General features: G+C 38.1%; 1 protein-coding gene across 1 annotated transcript in view; it reads right to left on the bottom strand.

Annotated features, from left to right (window-relative positions):
* The window catches only part of LOC117512653 (cadherin-4-like), a 990,586-nt gene that overhangs the window by 261,066 nt on the left and 706,825 nt on the right, over window positions 1–22,695 (bottom strand). The window contains 1 exon segment of the mRNA XM_034172806.1: window positions 1,942–2,171. Within this exon segment, the coding sequence (XP_034028697.1) occupies window positions 1,942–2,171 (230 nt within the window).

Genomic DNA, 22,695 nt, shown 5'->3' on the forward strand with positions numbered 1-22,695 from the left:
CACAATATCACCATTTCCCTCAATATTGTTCACAAACCAGTCTAAATCTGTGATAGTGAGCACTTCTCCTTTGCTGAGATAATCCATCCCACCTCACAGGTGTGCCATATCAAGATGCTGATTAGACACCATGATTAGTGCACAGGTGTGCCTTAGACTGCCCACAATAAAAGGCCACTCTGAAAGGTGCAGTTTTGTTTTATTGGGGGGGGATACCAGTCAGTATCTGGTGTGACCACCATTTGCCTCATGCAGTGCAACACATCTCCTTCGCATAGAGTTGATCAGGTTGTCAATTGTGGCCTGTGGAATGTTGGTCCACTCCTCTTCAATGGCTGTGCGAAGTTGCTGGATATTGGCAGGAACTGGTACACGCTGTCATATACGCTGGTCCAGAGCATCCCAAACATGCTGAATGGGTGACATGTCCGGTGAGTATGCTGGCCATGCAAGAACTGGGACATTTTCAGCTTCCAAGAATTGTCTACAGATCCTTGCAACATGGGGCCGTGCATTATCCTGCTGCAACATGAGGTGATGTTCTTGGATGTATGGCACAACAATGGGCCTCAGGATCTCGTCACGGTATCTCTGTGCATTCAAAATGCCATCAATAAAATGCACCTGTGTTCTTCATCCATAACAGACGCCTGCCCATACCATAACCCCACCGCCACCATGGGCCACTCGATCCACAACATTGACATCAGAAAACCACTCACCCACACGATACCACACACGCTGTCTGCCATCTGCCCTGGACAGTGTGAACCGGGATTCATCCGTGAAGAGAACACCTCTCCAACGTGCCAAACGCCAGCGAATGTGAGCATTTGCCCACTCAAGTCGGTTACGACAACGAACTGGAGTCAGGTCGAGACCCCGATGATGACGACGAGCATGCAGATGAGCTTCCCTGAGACGGTTTCTGACAGTTTGTGCAGAAATTCTTTGGTTATGCAAACCGATTGTTTCAGCAGCTGTCCGAGTGGCTGGTCTCAGACGATCTTGGAAGTGAACATGCTGGATGTGGAGGTCCTGGGCTGGTGTGGTTACACGTGGTCTGCGGTTGTGAGGCTGGTTGGATGTACTGCCAAATTCTCTGAAACGCCTTTGGAGATGGCTTATGGTAGAGAAATGAACATTCAATTCACGAGCAACAGCTCTGGTTGACATCTGTGGCATTGTGCTGTGTGATAAAACTGCACCTTTCAGAGTGGCCTTTTATTGTGGGCAGTCTAAGGCACACCTGTGCACTAATCATGGTGTCTAATCAGCATCTTGATATGGCACATTTGTGAGGTGGGATGGATTATCTCAGCAAAGGAGAAGTGCTCACTATCACAGATTTAGACTGGTTTGTGAACAATATTTGAGGGAAATGGTGATATTGTGTATGTGGAAAAAGTTTTAGATCTTTGAGTTCATCTCATACAAAATGGGAGCAAAACCAAAAGTGTTGCGTTTATATTTTTGTTGAGTTTATGTGAGTTGCTCAGTTGTGGCCTCTGAAAATGAAACATAAATAGTATTAATTTTTGGTAACACGACAAGCATATGGTTGATTTTAATTCCATTATGACAATGTGCAGAACTGTACAAGATGTCACTGTCTAGATACTTGCGGACCTGACTGGAAGTCTGTAGTTGTCACCTATCCTCTGCTTGTCTTTAAACCTGAACACACCTCATGTGTCCAAGTAGAAGGATGTCTTCCAATGACAGTGTATGGCTGAAGGGAACGAGGCACTCCCCCTGTGGTGCTGTGATCACTTTTGGAACATGTGCTGCTGCTCTTTTTCTCTCCCTATCTTTCTCTGAGGAGTTTTGACCTGATTCTTAGCTGTCACCATCATCAGACCACTGTAGAAAATGATAGCAAGAAAAAAAAAAAAACCTCTGGAATGATAACTGAAATTTAAATAAGAGTATATGACTCACCTCACTTTCATTTTTTCGCACTGAAGCTCGGTCAGTCAGTGCCAGCTGGATCACAGTCTCCCAGACTGTGTGTGTATGTGGGCCGCTCGCAGTGAGCTTAAACTGGACCGGATTGTCCAAGCGGGTTCTCTCTCCATGGACAACAACTGAGCCGTCTGTCCGCACGCTGAAGCTGGGGTCACTGCTCTGGAAAACCACCGCTTTATTTCCCACGCAGTCGTCAAACTTCACTGCAGAGTGCGAGAAACAAGAAGATTTAAGATGTTGTACAACTATGGACAATACTTACTAAAACACACATATACAGCAGTATGGACACCTCAGCAAAATAAAATAAAATAAAAAACTACACAATACAGTTATCCAGAAGAAGAACAGTATCAATTAGGGCTGTCACAGCTCCCAAATGCCACAGTTTTAAAGTTATACATCAGATCACTTTTGGATCAGCAAGAAAAAAAAAGACAAAATACTATTTTGCTTTCCAGTTTTAAGAAGAACGTAATGATCAAATAAATCAAGGAACCTTTGCCTATAGCCCTGAATAAAAACAAGGTGTCCAATATTTAACATCATATTTAAAAAAAAAATACTTCATTGTTATATTAAGTTGTGATATGAGCACTTTCAGTGAATAAAAAAAATAGTATTTGTCAAAATCATGAAAAGTTAAAAAAATAATATATATATTTATATATATATATATATATATATATATATATATATATATATATATATATATTATATATATATACATACGAGGTCTGTTAGAAAAGTATCCGACCTTATTTAAAAAAAAAACATATGGATTTGAATCACGTGTGATTACATCAGCCAAGCTTGAACCCTCGTGGGCATGCGAAAGTTTTTTCACGCCTGTCGGTGACGTCATTCGCCTGTGAGCACGCCTTGTGGAAGGAGTGGTCCAGCCCCCTCATTGGAATGCCTTTGTCTGAGAAGTTGCTGAGAGACTGGCGCTGTGCTTGATCAAAATTTTTTCAAAAACTGTGAGGCACATCCGAGTGGACATCATTCGAGAAATTCAGCTGGTTTTCTGTGCAAATTTTAACGGCTGATGAGAGATTTTGGATTGTTTCTATCGCTGTAAGGACTTCCCACGGAGCGGGACATCACGGAGCGGGACATCACGGAGCGGGACATCGCGCAGCGCTCCGAGGCGATGTCGTCATCCTGTTTCAAGCTGAAAACCTCCAAATTTAAGCCTCTGTTGACCCAGGACGTCATGAGAGAACAGAGAACTTTCAGAAGAGGTCGGAATCAGCAGTTTATCCGGACATTCCACTGTTAAAGGAGATTTTTTTAATGAATGATGTGCGGACGGATTGGCGCGTCGGCTCGCAGCCGGTGAGGTGCGCCCACCACAAGAAAAACATATATATATATGGAGTAAAGCTAATCTGAGATTAGAAATTCTAATTCTTTTTCAAAATGTGAGGATACCTACATTGTTTGGTGAGAAGGAATCACCAATAATAATTTTATTTATAACCCTTTTTGGGATAATACATCCATCCTACCACAACTGAGCCACATTCATTCAAACGTTCAGATAACCTTGGGAATACTTATTATTTTTTGGAACAGTGGATTTTCAGCCAACTCAGCTGCACACATGCTTTGAGCACAGCACTCGGTTCACTGAGCTTAAGACTGCACAAGAAAGAGACGATGGACCCTTCGTCTTCAACTCCTTTAATTTTTGACAGATTCTTTCTGTGTTTGGATCCAGACAGCAGAGCAAGAAACTGTTTTAACAGGCTGTGTGAACTTGCAACTCCATTTTTTTTCCACTCATGCTGTGAATTCACCGCAATTACACTGACGACAGACACTGCATCTTCAACTCCTTTAAATCTGAGAGATTCTTTCTGTATTTGGATCCAGAAGTGCACTGAGCGTGCATAAAGCCATCTTTCTTATGGAGCAGAAGGCTGTTTCTAACAGAATGTGTTCATGACTGTATGATGTGCATGCGCAGCTGCATCCCCCCAACTCACAGTGCAATTTAACTGAAACTGCATCAACATTAAAGCAGTTATCACTTCAGAAACAAGTTGAAAAGAAAGAAAATCTGCATCTGCATTGGGGTCATAACAGAAGCACACTCGGGCCTTTCAGCATCACTATTCACACCAACACCACAGCCTCTGGAACAATTGCTGGACTTGGACACGTTGATTGGTATGTTGTTGGATGGCAGCAACTATCACACTACGTCTTTGGGGATCCATAACTACATCTGTACGTCTCCACAGCTGGACTGGCAATGACTGGCAGGTATGTCGATTTCTGTTTATCATGCATTCGCAAATTGTCCACAAATCAGATGCAAAGCAGAGTAATACAAATGCTTTATTCGTGGCCAGTCTGTCTGCATTCACTACAACTTATTTAAGTTTGTATATATCCATTTTACACACTGTTCCAGTCCGCTGCCAAACCGCAATACCCCGTCAGTTGCGGATGTCAGCGGATAACGGCGGATATACAGCGCATAGATTGTGTATGTATTGAGTATGTATGGTGGCTGTCATCCGCAACAAACATTTTGTGCAGCTCAGAAATCCTGGCAATGGATAATTGCGGACGTGTGAGGGTGTCAGCCGACTCATACAAGCATGTTTCACGAATATTGCAGATGTTTAGCAAATATAAACCACTTTTGTGCCCAATTCATTAGCAAATCTTCCTAAACGCCAGTAGGACCGGGCCCTAAGTTTACCATCAACAGCTTGGTTTCCATTACAGATTTTCACAAAAGGTTTGAGATACTTTCAGAATCCTGATAAAAACAGTTTCAAAATGACAGCATTTCCATTGAGTTGCTAAATGATGCTACTGGATTTTGTCCTCTCATGAGAACTGCCATTCTAGTGAGGCTCTCAAGAGAAGTAATTTCAAGAGTAATGGCAATGGAAGGGTATACCCTGCTAAGTATCACCATTTCATTGCTTTTTAAAAATCTTTAATATTACCATAACATAATATATTATGATGTTTAACAGTTGTTAACTCTTATATCGTCCACACACACCATGTCATGTATTTTACAAAGTCATGTGACCTGCAACTGCGAAGACAGTATTTCCGGTCCACTTTTTTGAAGTCAGGCTTTTTCAAATCGCCTGAAAACCACGTCATGCAAGCATAAAAACATTTTTTGGTGATATTTGAGAGGTTGCTTTTTCCTTTCAAAATACATGTGTTTCCATTAAGCTTATTTTCAATTTGCTGCATCAATTTGCACAATTTGTAGGGTAATGGAAACGTGCATAATGACTGGGTCCATTCAGCATCGTATGAGAAATGTTGTCCACTGAGGGCTAATTATTGTTTCTCTTTTGGAAGGTTGTCCACAAATGCTGCAGCACAACTCCTGGAATTATTATATCATCATATAATAATCATTCATAAATATCATTATTATATTGCTTTCTATGTGAGCAATACAAGAGCTCCATATAGAGGACTGGATTCTACACCATTATTTTCTTTGTCACCTTGCTTCTTGTATTTCTAAACCAAGCACAATTGCTAGAAAGAGGACTGTAATTAAACAAAGAAACAAACAAACAACAAAATCCTTTACGTTAACCATGCTAAACATTGTTTTCTCTAAACCTGACTGCTTTTTTCCACTGCATCTTCTGTGCTGATTCCACCTGTGTGTCGATTTTTAATTCTACTGATGTATTTTATATCTGTGCAAACAAGTAATCAGTGCTGAAGTCTTTCTGTTCAACGCAACTTTCATCAAAACACTGCACAACAAAACACATATAAACCCACATATGGATAAGAAATCTCTGAAATAATGGTTGTAGGCAAACAATGTGAAATGAAGTGTACTAGTGGCTTTTACTAGTCACATCAATAACAAGACCAAATGGAGATTTCTGACAGCCACAAATCCTAATGTGGATCACCTCCAAAATTCAGTGGAGTCTTCCATGACCTAATATGTATCTGTCATGCAAATTTGTTGAGAATCCGAGAAGTAGTTTTGACGTAATGCTTAAAAAAGTATATAAAGAGAAACTTGATTGAGAATGCAGATTCAGATCACCTTCAAAATTTAGTGGAGTCTTAAATGCCCTAATATGTATCTTTCATGCAAATTTGGTGAGAAACTGTGAAGTAGTTTTGAAGTAATCCTTAAAAGCGCATATAAAGAGAAACCTGATCGAGAATCAAGATCTGGATCACCTCCAACATTTAATGGAGTCTTCAATGCCCTAAGATGTATCTGTCATGCAAATTTGTTGAGAATCGGAGAAGTAGTTTTGAAGTAATCCTTAAAAGTGTATATAAAGAAAAACTTGATCGAGAATCCAGATCCAGATCACCTCCAAAATTTAATGGAGTCTTCAATGCTCTACTATGTATCTGCCATGCAAATTTGTTGAGAATCTGCTTAAGTAGTTTTGACGTAATCCTTCAAAGTGTATATAAAGTGAAACTTGATCGAGAATCCAGATCCGGATTACCTCCAAAATTTAATGGAGTCTTCAATGCCCTAATATGTATCTGTCATGCAAATTTGGTGAGAATCTGTGAAATAGTTTTGAAGTAATCCTTTAAAGCGTATATAAAGAAAAAGTCGATGGAGAATCCAGATCTGGATCACCTCCAAAATTTAATGGAGTCTTCAATGCCCTAAGATGTATCTGCCATGAAAATTTGTTGAGAATCTGTTAAGTAGTTTTGACGTAATCCTTAAAAAAGTATATGAAGAGAAACTTGATCAAGAACCCAGATTCAGATCACCTCCAAAATTTAGTGGAGCCTTCAGTGCCCTAATATGTATCTGCCATGCAAATTCGGTGAGAATCTGTTAAGTAGTTTTGAAGCAATCCTTAAAAGTGTATATAAAGAAAAACTTGATCGAGAATCCAGATCCGGATCACCTCCAACATTTAATGGAGTCTTCAATGCCTTAATATGTATCTGTCGTGCAAATTTGGTGAGAAACTGTGAAGTAGTTTTGAAGTAATCCTTAAAAGCACATATAAAGAGAAACTTGATCGAGAATCAAGATCTGGATCACCTCCAATATTTAATGGAGTCTTCAATGCCTTAAGATGTATCTGCCATGCAAATTTGTTGAGAATCCGAGAAGTAGTTTTGAAGCAATCCTTAAAAGTGTATATAAAGAAAAACTTTATCGAGAATCCAGATCCGGATCACCTCCAACATTTAATGGAGTCTTCAATGCCTTAATATGTATCTGTCGTGCAAATTTGGTGAGAAACTGTGAAGTAGTTTTGAAGTAATCCTTAAAAGCACATATAAAGAGAAACTTGATCGAGAATCAAGATCTGGATCACCTCCAATATTTAATGGAGTCTTCAATGCCTTAAGATGTATCTGCCATGCAAATTTGTTGAGAATCCGAGAAGTAGTTTTGAAGCAATCCTTAAAAGTGTATATAAAGAAAAACTTTATCGAGAATCCAGATCCGGATCACCTCCAACATTTAATGGAGTCTTCAATGCCCTAATATGTATCTTTCATGCAAATTTGGTGAGAATCTGTGAAGTAGTTTTGAAGTAATCCTTAAAAGTGTATATAAAGAAAAACGTGATCGAGAATCCAGATCCAGATCACCTCCAAAATTTAATGGAGTCTTCAGTGCCCTAATATGTATCTTTCATGCAAATTTGGTGAGAATCTGTGGAGTAGTTTTGAAGTAATCCTTAAAAGTGTATATAAAGAAAAACTTGATCGAGAATCCAGATCCGGATCACCTCCAACATTTAATGGAGTCTTCAATGCCCTAATATGTATCTGTCATGCAAATTTGGTGAGAATCTGTGAAGTAGTTTTGAAGTAATCCTTAAAAGTGTATATAAAGAAAAACGTGATCGAGAATCCAGATCCAGATCACCTCCAAAATTTAATGGAGTCTTCAATGCTCTACTACGTATCTGCCATGCAAATTTGGTGAGAATCTGCTTAAGTAGTTTTGACATAATCCTTTAAAGTATATATAAAGTGAAACTTGATCAAGAATCCAGATCCGGATCACCTCCAAAATGTAATGGAGTCTTCAATGCCCTAATATGTATCTGTCATGCAAATTTGGTGAGAATCTGTGAAGTAGTTTTGAAGTAATCCTTAAAAGCGTATATAAAGAAAAACTTTATCGAGAATCCAGATCCGGATCACCTCCAACATTTAATGGAGTCTTCAATGCCTTAATACAGGGGTAGGCAACCTGTTCCAGAAAGAGCCATGAGGGTGCAGGTTTTCTTTGCAGCCACTGACTCCACCAGGTGATTTTACTGATTAATATCACTTTGAGCAGATGGAATCAGTTAATTAGTGAAATCACCTGGTGGAGTCAGTGGCTGCAAAGAAAACCTGCACCCTCATGGCTCTTTCTGGAACAGGTTGCCTACCCCTGCCTTAATATGTATCTGTCATGCAAATTTGGTGAGAATCTGTGAAGTAGTTTTGACGTAATCCTTAAAAAAGTATATAAAGAGAAACTTGATCGAGAACCCAGATTCAGATCACCTCCAAAATTTAGTGGACCCTTCACTGCCCTAATATGTATCTGCCATGCAAATTTGGTGAGAATCTGCTTAAGTAGTTTTGACATAATCCTTTAAAGTATATATAAAGTGAAACTTGATCAAGAATCCAGATCCGGATCACCTCCAAAATGTAATGGAGTCTTCAATGCCCTAATATGTATCTGTCATGCAAATTTGGTGAGAATCTGTGAAGTAGTTTTGAAGCATTCCTTAAAAGTGTATATAAAGAAAAACTTTATCGAGAATCCAGATCCGGATCACCTTCAACATTTAATGGAGTCTTCAATGCCCTAATATGTATCTGTCATGCAAATTTGGTGAGAATCTGTGAAGTAGTTTTGAAGTAATCCTTAAAAGCGTATATAAAGAAAAACTTTATCGAGAATCCAGATCTGGATCATCTCCAACATTTAATGGAGTCTTCAAGGCCCTAATATGTATCTGTCATGCAAATTTGGTGAGAATCTGTGAAGTAGTTTTGAAGTAATCCTTAAAAGCGTATATAAAGAAAAACTTTATTGAGAATCCAGATCTGGATCATCTCCAACATTTAATGGAGTCTTCAAGGCCCTAATATGTATCTGTCATGCAAATTTGGTGAGAATCTGTGAAGTAGTTTTGAAGTAATCCTTAAAAGCGTATATAAAGAAAAACTTTATCGAGAATCCAGATCCGGATCACCTCCAACATTTAATGGAGTCTTCAATGCCCTAATATGTATCTGTCATGCAAATTTGGTGAGAATCTGCTTAAGTAGTTTTGAAGTAATCCTTAAAAGTATATATAAGGTGAAACTTGATCAAGAATCCAGATCCGGATCACCTCCAACATTTAATGGAGTCTTCAAGGCCCTAATATGTATCTGTCATGCAAATTTGGTGATAATCTGTGAAGTAGTTTTGAAGTAATCCTTAAAAGCGTATATAAAGAAAAACTTTATCGAGAATCCAGATCCGGATCACCTCCAACATTTAATGGAGTCTTCAATGCCTTAATACAGGGGTAGGCAACCTGTTCCAGAAAGAGCCATGAGGGTGCAGGTTTCTTTGCAGCCACTGACTCCACCAGGTGATTTTACTGATTAATATCACTTTGAGCAGATGGAATCAGTTAATCAGTGAAATCACCTGGTGGAGTCAGTGGCTGCAAAGAAAACCTGCACCCTCATGGCTCTTTCTGGAACAGGTTGCCTACCCCTGCCTTAATATGTATCTGTCATGCAAATTTGGTGAGAATCTGTGAAGTAGTTTTGACGTAATCCTTAAAAAAGTATATAAAGAGAAACTTGATCGAGAACCCAGATTCAGATCACCTCCAAATTTAGTGGACCCTTCACTGCCCTAATATGTATCTGCCATGCAAATTTGGTGAGAATCTGTGAAGTAGTTTTGAAGTAATCCTTAAAAGTGTATATAAAGAAAAACTTTATCGAGAATCCAGATCCGGATCACCTCCAACATTTAATGGAGTCTTCAATGCCCTAATATGTATCTGTCATGCAAATTTGGTGAGAATCTGTGAAGTAGTTTTGAAGTAATCCTTAAAAGTGTATATAAAGAAAAACTTTATCGAGAATCCAGATCCGGATCACCTCCAACATTTAATGGAGTCTTCAAGGCCCTAATATGTATCTGCCATGCAAATTTGGTGAGAATCTGTGAAGTAGTTTTGAAGTAATCCTTAAAAAGCGTATATAAAGAAAAACTTTATCGAGAATCCAGATCCGGATCACCTCCAACATTTAATGGAGTCTTCAATGCCCTAATATGTATCTGTCATGCAAATTTGGTGAGAATCTGTGAAGTAGTTTTGAAGTAATCCTTAAAAGCGTATATAAAGAAAAACTTTATCGAGAATCCAGATCCGGATCACCTCCAACATTTAATGGAGTCTTCAATGCCCTAATATGTATCTGTCATGCAAATTTGGTGAGAATCTGTGAAGTAGTTTTGAAGTAATCCTTAAAAGCGTATATAAAGAAAAACTTTATTGAGAATCCAGATCCGGATCACCTCCAACATTTAATGGAGTCTTTAATGCCCTAATATGTATCTGCCATGCAAATTTGGTGAGAATCCGAGAAGTAGTTTTGAAGTAATCCTTCAAAGCATATATAAAGTGAAACTTGATCCAGATTCAGGATCCGGCTCCAGATCACCTCCAAAATTGAATGGAGTTTTCCATGGTCTAATATCTAATTGTGGTGAAACGTTCGTCAAAATCCGTGCAGTAGTTTTGAAGTAATCTTGCTAACAGTCAGACAGACATGCAAGTAAATTCATAAATAAACACCAGTGATTTTATTATGTCCTTGGTGGATGTAATAATGTGTATTACTGTCCACTTACTACAAGTCATTCTCTGAGAAAACATATCAGACCCCAAATTAAATTTATATCTGCATTCATTTTCACTGATTAGGTGGAAACATGAAACCCAGTGAATATGAAAGCCTCTTGGTTGTATGAGAGGGTTTGAATGAAACCTTTGTCCAACTGTGGTCATAAATAGGTTTCAGAAATAATCAGTCTCCTTCAAAGCTGAACATCTTCGAGAAACTAAATCAACCAGCAAGTTACCTCCCCATCACTTAAACGCTTTGAAAAGCCACAATGGTGGTTGATTAATACGGCACTTGTAGAAACACATTTGCACCTTAAATATGCATAGATACATTGTTGCGAGCAGGTCCATTCCTTTTTTTTTAATTTCAGCATTGAGTATAATCACTGGAGAGGTTAAGGGTAACGGATTAAGGGTTTGATCCACAATAATTTGGGCTTGTGCTAAAATGTGTGAAAAAGTTTATACACTCCTCAAAAGGCTCGTAGAAAACACTTTTTACTTTGAAATTTGAGCTTTATCAGGAAACCTAGAAACTTCACACCTTGAATTTTACTTTGAAGTTTCATACTGTTTCCAGTTGAATCATCATTACCAGTTATTTATTGTTCTTCTATTACCTGTTACAGACACCTGTCACTCATCCTTCTTTGAGTACATATACTTTATCAGTGATTCACTGCCAGCTTGAGTTTCCCAGCTATCTTTACTTCTGTTGCTCTGCTCGCTTGTTCGTGCCGTTTGTAATTCCGGTTTTATTAATTACATTTTATTTATGCATTGTTTCAGTTAGTCTTTCTGCAGTTCTGGAACTTTTTCTTTTCAAATCTCATCTTCTTATTCAAGCAATTTAACTGACAACATGCCTCATGATGAAGGGTCAAAACCTACTCCTGTGTCAAGTCTCAAATACAAAGAAAGTTTCAAGTTCAGATCCAGAGAATGGTTTAATGAGCTTGAAAGAAGCAAAAGCCACAGAGACCTTGTACTTCTTTGATTCAAATCAAGTCAGGTCAGGTCAGGGAACACACCTGGGTGCCATCTTGCCATCATCTACCACACTACAGAACCACCTCAGCTCCTTGATGGTCACTCCTTCCCCTCCTTTTGAAAGTAACCATCTGTCTCCCATAGTAAGGTGAAATGTGGGTTTCACCTTAAATGACCTTGAATTTGTTGACAATGCTGTATCTGTGGAATCAATTGTTGCCCTGATTGAGGTACGTGAGAAGCTGGATCACAGTGTCTGGGTTTGTGATCATCCAGGATTAAAAGTAAGGTCCATTCTTTCAATGCCTTTCTGGACCTGGCCACCAAATTTGTATCTGTATATGTAGAAACACTCACTCATCTTGGCGGTGACCTTCATGCCTATGGGTCCTCGACCTTTGAAATTGAGATATGCTTGCTGACAACTCATGGAATCACTAGATCCCAGCACTGAAGTTTAGCAGTGCTGATATCCTTACACAAAAGTCCAAGTCTTTAACGTGCTTGTAGTTCCTGTCTTGCTGTGTAGTGGGGAGACATGGATGCTAACCAGAACTAAGGTATTGACTGGAAGTCTTAGCTACTATTTTGTCTTCAAAGATTCTTGGATACAGCTGGAATGACTTTGTGTCAAACAAACAGTTGCTTAGGAAGATTAAGACAGGGAGTATAACTTGCATAGTGAAGGAACATCAGCTACGACGTGGTGTGATTCTCTGTACGTGATCCTGCATGCAGGGGCCTCAGTGTTGAGGACCCCAGTGATGGGAGAAGGTGAAGAGAATACCCATATCACGTATCACCTACGGTGTATATGGAAAGTATTCAGAACGCTTCACTTTTCCCACATTTTGCTATGTTAGAGCCTTATTCCAAAACATATGAAATTCATTTTTTCCCTCAAAATCCTACTCACAATACCCCATAATGACAATGTGAAAAATTCTGAGATTTTTGCAGCTTTATTAAAAAAAAAACAACAAAAAAAACCACATGTACATAAGTATTAACAACCTTTGACATGAAGCTCCAAACTGAGCTCAGGTGCATTCTGTTTCCACTGATCAACCTTGACATGTTTCTACAGCTTAACTGGAGTCTACCTGGGGTAAATTCAGTTGATTGGACATGATTTGGAAAGACGCACACCTGTCTTCATATAAGATCCCACAGTTGTCAGCGTATGTCAGACCACAAACCCAAGCATGAAGTCAAAGGAATTGTCTGTAGACCTCAGACAGGATTGTCTCGAGGCACAAATCTGGGGAAGGGTATAAAAACATTTCTGCTGCTTTGAAGGTCCCAATGAGCACAGTGGCCTCCATCATCTGTAAATGGAAGAAGTACAGCTCTATTAGGAGTCTTCCTAGAGCTGGCCGCCATCTAAACAAGACCTAAATCTCAATTCTACCTCTCGGCCCTTCCCCTTACCCCTTCCCCTACGTTTTGTGCGGGCACGAGAGACAGAGGGGTGTCTCAATTCTCTTTTTGCAATGAGGCGGAGGGGTAGGCAGAAGGCTACAAACCCCTCCAAATGGAGGGAATATGGATGCACACTCCATTTGGAGGGTAGGAGGAGCTTACCACTGTCTCCAAAGAAACAAACATGGTGCCGAAAGAGCCGCACAAATGTAAGTGACTTTCATTACAAATTACACTGTTTAGAAAGTTATAACTTGCCAAAAAACTTTACAGGCAATTGCCTGTGACAGCTACGTGCATGCTGCTGGATGCATGTTGCGTCTCTTCAGCTTCAGCTTGGGATGCCGACGAGGGCAGTTGCATCTCCTCCACTCTCCCTTATCTCTGCTTTCTGCTTTAACCTTCAAGTCCCTACTTCACCACACTGTCAATTCCTCAAATTATATTGGATACTGCTTCTATTGGACTACTATTGGATTAACCATGGAATTGATCAGCTGGTCTTTGAATGCTATTGACACCATCTTTTCTACAAGAAGGTCAGGACCGGGGGATCCTACCTACCCAGATGGAATGTATCCTGCGGGCTATGTTCTCGACTCCTAGGGGTCTTGGCATATTGCATGCTTGGCACCTTTCTCCATTGAGGACGTCAAGGATTTATTCATATTTGGTTTTATGGTAGCAGGGCTGGTACTTTCTGGCTTATGTGCTTCCCTGATCTATTGGAAAATGGGCAAGACGGCAGTATCAAGAACCACAGCCCCTCACTTGTCCGTCATGATTAACAAGGTGGGCAAGGTGTTGCATTCTCAGACTGCGATGACTCTTGAACTCAGACGCAAATTGGATGACATCTTGGAGCAGATGCGTGCCTTGCAGATTAAGTTGAAGATTTCGGAGGCCGGGGAATATTCTTAATTCATAATTGGGAATATTCCTAATTCATAATTGGGATTTGGTTGTTCAAGTGGAACTGTAAAAAGTGTTTTTCACTGCTCAAACCACAACACGGCAGGCTTATCAAGCCTGAAGGCCCAATAAGCCCGACTGTTTTTCCTTCAGAGGAATGTCTTCAGGACTGATTATTTGGCTGTTTTCTCATCTCAACTCACAAAGAAAAACTGTTTCACAGGACTGAAGCATGCTCCACTCCCTCTCTCCACCCCCCCTCCAACCCCCCATCACACCCTCCCACTCCGGCTTCTGCTCACGTCACTCCCTTCCCTTCTGTGGGGGCGGCGCGGTTTTAGCTGCTGCTGGTCCCCGTCCCCCCTCTCCCCCAAGCTGACGGTGGTGCAACTCAGGGTTGATACGTGACCTTCACCCACTTGCCTCAATTCGGATAATGGACTTCTTAAAATTTAGAGCACATAAACAATGTTAAATGTGTATGTGCTGTCTTTAATTCTGATGTGTGCCATTATTACGGTAAACAAGTAATAATTGTGGACTAATTGCAGTCTGAGGTAACTGGAGTGTAAACATAATTTCTCCACTGTGAGATCAATAAAGTATATCTCATCTCTCATCTCACATTGTCGTTCTGAAGAATATAGTAAGTTCGCTCGTGTGCTGAGGCGTTATATTGCATATACACACAAATGCTATGATAAGACACTTTTATATCTCACAATGGAGAAAATCATGATAAAGGATAAGCACGTTAATTTGTATGTTCATAAATCTTTGGATAATAGCGATCCCTGCTGTTGGATTTCAAGGTCTGTAACACGTCTGTATTTTGCAAACAATCAGGGAGCCCTGAGCACACTTGTCTCCTGATAAGCTTTCGGAGAGAAAATGAGAAGTTTCACCAATGGGAGTAAGTTGGAAAATATATACACACACATGTATATGTGTAACACATGACCTGATGTCCTAATAGACTGTTATTATTTGTCAAGGAAATTTCTACAGGAAATAGGGCTGGATGAAAAATGGGAGAATTTGAAAAAGAAATATAAGGCTAACAGAACTAGATGCAGCCCATAAGATACATACAGGTGCTGGTCATAATAATATCATGAAAAAAATTGATTTATTTCAGTAATTCCATTCAAAAAGTGAAACTTGTATAATGTATACCACACAGACTGATATATTTCAAGTGTTTATTTATTTTAATTACTAATCAATCAATTAATTATTAATGAATTAACAATATTAATTATTAGTAGTATTATTTTCATTAAGTAATCACTAATTAACAAATTAATTATTAATACTATCAATTATTATTATTATTATTATTATTATTATTATTATTATTATTATTATTATTATTATTATTATTATTATCGATTACTAATTAATGAAATTAATTATTAATACCACAAAATTCTCTGACATGATTGCGATGCATCAAAGAAATCTGCATCTCCTTCTATTTCTTTGCATTGATGCAGAAAGGCGAGAAAATAAAAAGAGCAAACAGGCTACTGCAACAAGTTGCGCTTCAGTTGCCATCTTGACAAACAGTAAAGACGGCACTTTAAGCAACGCAACATGATGATGTCAAACTCATAAGACGGGCCGCTTTTTTTTCCCCCTAAGGCGGAAGAGGGTGTCTCAATTCATAGGACTAGACGCACACCACTTCACTTTACCCCTTGTTTTAAAGGGGTAGGCCTAGGGGTAGGGGTAGGCCCAAGGAGAAGGGGAAGGGGAAGGGGTACAAAAGAGAACTGAGATTGGGCTGAAGTGATTGGGGGAAAAGGGCATTAGACAAGGAGGTGACCAAGAACCCGATTGACACTCTGTCAGATCCCCCAGCATTCCTCTGTGAAGGGAGGAGAACCTTCCAGAAGGATAACCATGTCTGTAGCAATCCACCAATCGGGCCTGTATGATAAAGTGGCCAGACGGAAGCCACTCCTTAGAAAAAGGCACATGCCAGGCCACCTGGATTTCTTAGTTTTTATTCTTAATAATTTTGCCAAAATTAAAAAAAAAAAAATCATATTGTCATTATGGGTTGTTGCGAGTAAAATTTTGAGGACAAAAAATGAATTTACCCTATTTAACATAACATAAAAAGTGAAGCACTGTGAATACTTTCTGGATCCACCATAGATGGTTACTTTTAAGACTTGGAGGTGGCCCAATTGGCTGCCTGGGTGGGTGCCATCCAGGGCCCAGGGTGGTTTCATGGTGTCTTTCAAGAGTTCAGGATGGACCCGTTGGTTGCCTGAGTGGATGCTTTCTGGGGTGATTCCATGTTGTAGTGGATGGGGCAATGCACCAGTACATGCGCTCAGACCAGACCTGGTTCAAATGAAAAGATTTAATCTGAATTGGACTAATGTCCAAATTGGTCCCATATCTTTCAGTGAGAGATAATCATACAGACTTATATTGTGTTCCAAACTGGTTGGTTCTACAGCTAAAACCTACCTCACAATTAATAAATATCCAACCAGAGAACAGTGGTGGGCACAGCTAATCAAAAAGTTAGCTTCAATAACTGGTAATCAGGTAACTGAAAAGTTATCTTTTTTAATGCTAAATCGATAAACTGCCTAAAAACTTATCGGAAGCTACAGATAACCGATAACCTTCAATTTTGCCTCCCATACGCTCTCAGCTACTCAGAAGCTGATATGGAGTTTAAACACCGCCAAAGGTTCTAACAGAATCAAAAGCAATCACAAACCCAAACAGCCAATGACCCAGTGCTTCTTTCTTTGTGCGCTCTGCCCCCTGCTGTAAAATAGCATCATTTACCCTGACAGGATAAAGAGGTCCAGTGATGAGGCAGAGGTCTTGAAATGGAAAGCAGGTTTGAATTATGGTTTTGCTTTAAAAATAAAATTATTCTGGATAGAATAACTCCATTAATGTAAACTCTTAAAATGTACGAAGTGATATATAACACATACCTTTTAATTTTAAAATAATACACTCATTCTGAAGATTTGAACATTAACACACAGATGCCCAAAGGGATTATGGGTAACTAAGCCTCCGCTCATACTGATTGGTTGATTCATTCATTCTATGTCAAAACCAACACAAGTGAATCAATGTAACGTGTTGGTGTTCACAAATAAATGTGCTTTTGTAAAATGTAATTTTTTTTCATTTGTATAAAAAAAAGAACGAAATTTTCAAGATCCTGCTAGACAGCGCCTAAGCGCACGCGTGATGACATCATAACTCTATCCAGTTAGGGAGACGAGGTTTCTTTCAATAACAAGAACTGTCAAAAAACTTTCTTGTGTGGTACGAGTTGTGTGGTGATAGGAATCGCCTTTTGAATACTTGAATAAAGGATGTCAGTCGCACAAAGAAATCAAATAATACTAGTGAAAACATGTTCATTGCGCCAAGAATGTTGGTATTTTGGTCGTTGAACTTTGTGGTGCCTAAACTACCAATCCTCAATGTTCTGACCGTCTCATCTCTCAGGCATTACAACAGCTAGACAGCATATCTACAAGAACCCCGGGCTAAAGGGTCTAAACCTCCTGATGTCGCTTCAGTTTCTGTCTTCCCATGTCTGGACAATACCTGAAAGAATGATTCTGTGACAGCAACTAAGCTGTGAGTAAATCCGTCTTTGTGTTCTGGCTGCAATCACGTCAGTAAGGTAGGATGTCCAGGCTCAGAGCTGTCACAGGACAAGTTGTCCTGTGACAGCAGGTGTCGCACGGTTGTCCTGGTTTCGAAAGGACAGAAGACATAAGAGGAGGATTAAACTGACACAAGAGGCAGAAAATCCTCAACAGACTGTTTCTGTCTTTATATAGCTGAAGATTTTCACAGACAAGCCACCCAAAATGCTTTTCTGTTTGTGTCACTTTATACCTCTTTTCATCAAATCCTATCAGTTTTCTTCCCTCGTCCTTCATTTTTTTTTTTTTTTTTTTTTGACTAGATTAGATTTGGGAGTGAGGGGAAAATAACAAATAACACCAGTTGGCAAACTTGTGTCTGTGGTAACAGTTTCTGGAACACTGCCTGAATCTGTAAACGCATACGAAGTCAGAAATTTAAGGAGAAAGAAGAAAGAAAGGAACAGTTATTGTAGCACAGAGTGCTCTATTGTTGAGGAAGTCAAACACTAGAGAACCAGAAGCAGCACATGGGTCGTGCTACACCTTCCAATGTCCTCTGGATGTTCTATCATCTCTGTGAGTGAGACACACAGCATGTAATGCAGTAGTATTTGTGGGGAAAAAAGGAAGGCAAGGTTACCCTTAGCCAAATCTAAGAATTAATATAAAACTGGATCACAAACACCAAGACATGGGAAGTCACAGGAGGAACCTTGCCTCTTGACTATGACTGACATTGAATGCAAAGTAAAGAAATGAAACAAGAAATCTGGACTTTCATCGACTTTCAAAGGCATTGTTTAACCTTCAGCCGGCTTCGTCCCCCCATCGGAATTTTTAAACTGTTCAAAAATTTGAATTAATACCGATGGCAACCTCAATTCATCCATGTTTTGTTTTGCTTTCTTTCTTGATGGTTTCTTATCATTTGCTTAGTTTTTGTAACATTAGCATTTCGTCCGACATCTTGAACGAAGGTTGACTATATCAGAACGGATCAATAACTAAAGCTTCGATGTTGTTGCACTCAGTTTTATACCCGTTTCGGTCACGTCATCGTGAATGTTTCGTTTTGATTTCATTTAAAGTGTCAAGGTCGATGTTCGCTTTGGTTTCTTTTGTTAGTTTCGGTCTTCTTTTGTCCCTTTTTTCGCTCTTGATTTGCAGGCTTTTTGGTGATGGGACAGGTGCAGGATCTTTTGTCCACCTTTTCTCAATGAGTTGTGACTTTTTGACTTTTTATCCTTCGTCCAGCTATCGCCATTTGCTGTGTGACCAGGTCCTAAGATGTTTGTTTGCAATTCCACTGTCATCCCTATTCTTCTGCATAGATTGGAGGAGTCACCTGCCGCCCATTAAATACTTGATCATGCTGCCCAGTAAACCAGTCCATCCATGCGATCCATTGTGATACCATGAGAGGATTTCAACAATTAATTCAACAAATACAAGCAATTCAACCAATATACATGTGTATATATAGTGAGATGAATTGAGATATCTCTCTATGTAAACAGTAAACAGGTTATTTATTTCAGCAACAACACAGCAGCATAAAGACAACATATCAAACAAATAAAAAAAAACAAGATCAAATTTAACACCGTGTGCCTGAAAAGGGGGTGGGAAGAAGCAAAGCTTATAAATTACCCACCCCTCATACCCCATCCCAAAAGTCCAAGTCCAACATATAATTACACTTATGCTCACACTCCTATATATACAAATAAGCAAATTAAATACATACATCCACAAATGTATACATCTTTTTTTTTTTTTTTTTTTTTTAATTATGATTTTCTTTATATCCAGAAATTATTAATTTCTTATAATGTTTCTTAAAACAGACTAAAGAACTACATAATCTAATTTCCACAGGACATTTGTTCCAAATCTTCACCCCTTTAACTGAAACACAAAAACCCTTGACATTAGTACGTACGGGAGGCTTCTTAAAAACCATACATCCTCGTAAACTGTATTCAGATTTCCTGATCTTGAACAGGCTCTGGACATAAAGTGGCAAGGCCTGGTTATTAGCTTTGTACAAAGTTTGTATGGTGATATAATCCACTAAATCTCTAAATTTCAGTAAATTTAAAGTCATAAACAGAGAATGCGTTGGCTCAAGATAAGGTTTATTACAGATGATTCTGATGGCATGTTTTTGTAAAAGAAATACATGATTGGTATTTGATTTGTAAGTGTTACCCCAGAGTTCGATACAATATGTCATATATGGTACAATTAAAGAATGATATAATCTGAGTAGCCCATCCTGGGACAATATGTCCTTGACCCTGTACATGATAGCGATAGATTTTGACATTTTAAATTTTATATAATTTATATGAGGTTTCCAGCTGAGTTTATTGTCAATTATAACACCTAGAAATTTGTTCTCAGTTACTATCTGTATTTCCATATTGTTAATGGTTACACTTTTACATTTAGGCACAAGTTTATTTCCAAAAATCATACATTTGGTTTTCCCAAGATGAAGTGACAATTTATTAGCATCAAACCAAGCCTTAAATTTATCCAGTTCGTTTACCACCGTGTCCAGAAGCTGTTCAAGATTATCACCACTGCAAAATACAGTTGTGTCATCTGCAAAAAGAACACACCTCAGTACCCGTGACACATAACATATATCATTTATATATAAAATAAATAACAAAGGACCTAACACTGAACCCTAGGGCACCCCACACGTAATTTCCCGAAGTTCGGAATCAATGTTATTGTATTGAACATACTGATACCGACCATGTAAATAACTATTTATCCAGTCATATGCTAATCCTCTGATTCCATATTTCTGTAATTTAGTTAGCAATATTTCATGATTGACAGTGTCAAACGCTTTCTGTAAATCAAAAAAAATACCTACTGTATATTGCTTGTTATCGACTGCAGTCGCTATATTTTCCACGAAATCCATCAATGCATGTGAAGTAGTCCTAGATTTTCTAAATCCATATTGTTCTTCACAGAGTATCTCATGCTTTAGTAAGTAATTATCCAGTCTTTTTACAAAAATTTTTTCTAGTATTTTAGAAAATTGGGGTAAAAGTGAGATAGGTCTGTAATTTGAAAAAGTGTGTTTGTCACCAGTTTTAAACAAAGGTATTACTTTGGCTATCTTCATCTGTGAAGGAAATTTACCAAAACTTAATGATATATTACAAATATAAGTGAAAGGTTTTACTATACAATCAATGATTTTTTCAACAAAGCCATATCCAAATTATTGAAGTCCTTTGATTTCTTACTTTTAGAATTCTGCACCAGATCAATTATTTCTTTTTCATTTGTTCCACCAACAAACATTGACACAGATTTATTAAATGTTATCTTATTTTCAAAAGATTTAACGCTCAATGAATCAATATTACTGGCAAGATTTTTACCTACATTGACAAAATATTCATTAAAATGGTCAGCAATGGTCTCATTATCTTCTATCACAGTATTATTGGAAAGAAAAAAAGAAGGATAATCTCTACCATTTTTGTTCTTTTTTATTACTTCATTTAAAATATTCCATGCATTTTTTATATTATTCTTATTTTTAACAAGTAAGTCACTATAATATCTTTTCTTACTAAATCTCATAATATGAATTAATTTATTCTTATATATTTTATATTTACTTTCAGCTTCCTTTGATCTCGATTTTATAAATTGTTTATACAGTAAGTTCTTCTTTTTACATGCCCTCTGAAGACCCTTGGTTATCCATGGTTTATTGCTGTATCGGTTAGTATATATCTTGTTAACAAGAGGACAGTGTTTATCGTATAACTTAGAAATGATAGAAATAAAACCATCATAAGATTCATCAACATCATCAACATAAACATCATTCCAATTCTGGCATAATAAATCCACCCTTAAATTATCAACAGTTATTGGTGTGACATTTCTACTCAATCTATTACAATCCTTTTGAAACACTCGATCATGTGATGCAAAAACAGTAAATACTGGCAGGTGATCACTAATATCATTTACCAGCAATCCCGCACTGACATTACCAGATATGACATTAGTTAAAATATTGTCAATAAGGGTTGTTGAATTCACAGTTATTCTACTTGGATGAATGATGGTCGGAAATACTCCCAAACAATATAAAGAATTTATAAATGAAGTGGTTTGTGGATGATTGTGAGGATTTAGAAAATCGATATTAAAATCACCACAGATAAATAAATGTGAATTCTTATTTATTTTGTTGTACATTCCCATAATTACTTCTTCAAAAGTATCAATATTTGCTCCGGGAGCTCTGTATAAACAACTAACAACCGTATTTTTTGAATTTATGGATGTAATTTTAACCGTAACACATTCCATGATATTATCAACTGTGAATGACATATTGTGAACTAATTTACAGTTGTAATCAGACCTTACATATAATGCCACACCCCCGCCTCTTCTCTTCTGTCGATTTACCTGAAACAATTGATAACCTTCCAACTGTACAAGATCTTGATTGACATCAGTTAACCATGTTTCTGATATAGCGATCACTGAAAAACTTTTTCTAGATGTATCTAAACAATCATTTATCCTTGAAAAATTCCGAGAAAGACTTCTACTATTAAAATGTATTATTGAAAAATCTCCATCTTTAATTTTATAATCATTAAATTGTTCTTCTGTAAAATAATTACATTGTCGCTCGATATTGTCACTAAAAAAGGAATCTGGATCTGATTCAAGTTCAAAATGGCGAGAGGCAGGATGACTATAATTAAATGTTTCCAAACAGAGCTCCTTGGCAGAAATAAACTGATTATTAACCGTGTTCATTATATTATATACAGATTTTCCTCCATCATCACAATCAACCAGTACATTTCTTTATG

The sequence above is a fragment of the Thalassophryne amazonica genome, chromosome 6, assembly GCF_902500255.1.
Source record: "Thalassophryne amazonica chromosome 6, fThaAma1.1, whole genome shotgun sequence".
Lineage (NCBI taxonomy): Eukaryota > Metazoa > Chordata > Actinopteri > Batrachoidiformes > Batrachoididae > Thalassophryne > Thalassophryne amazonica.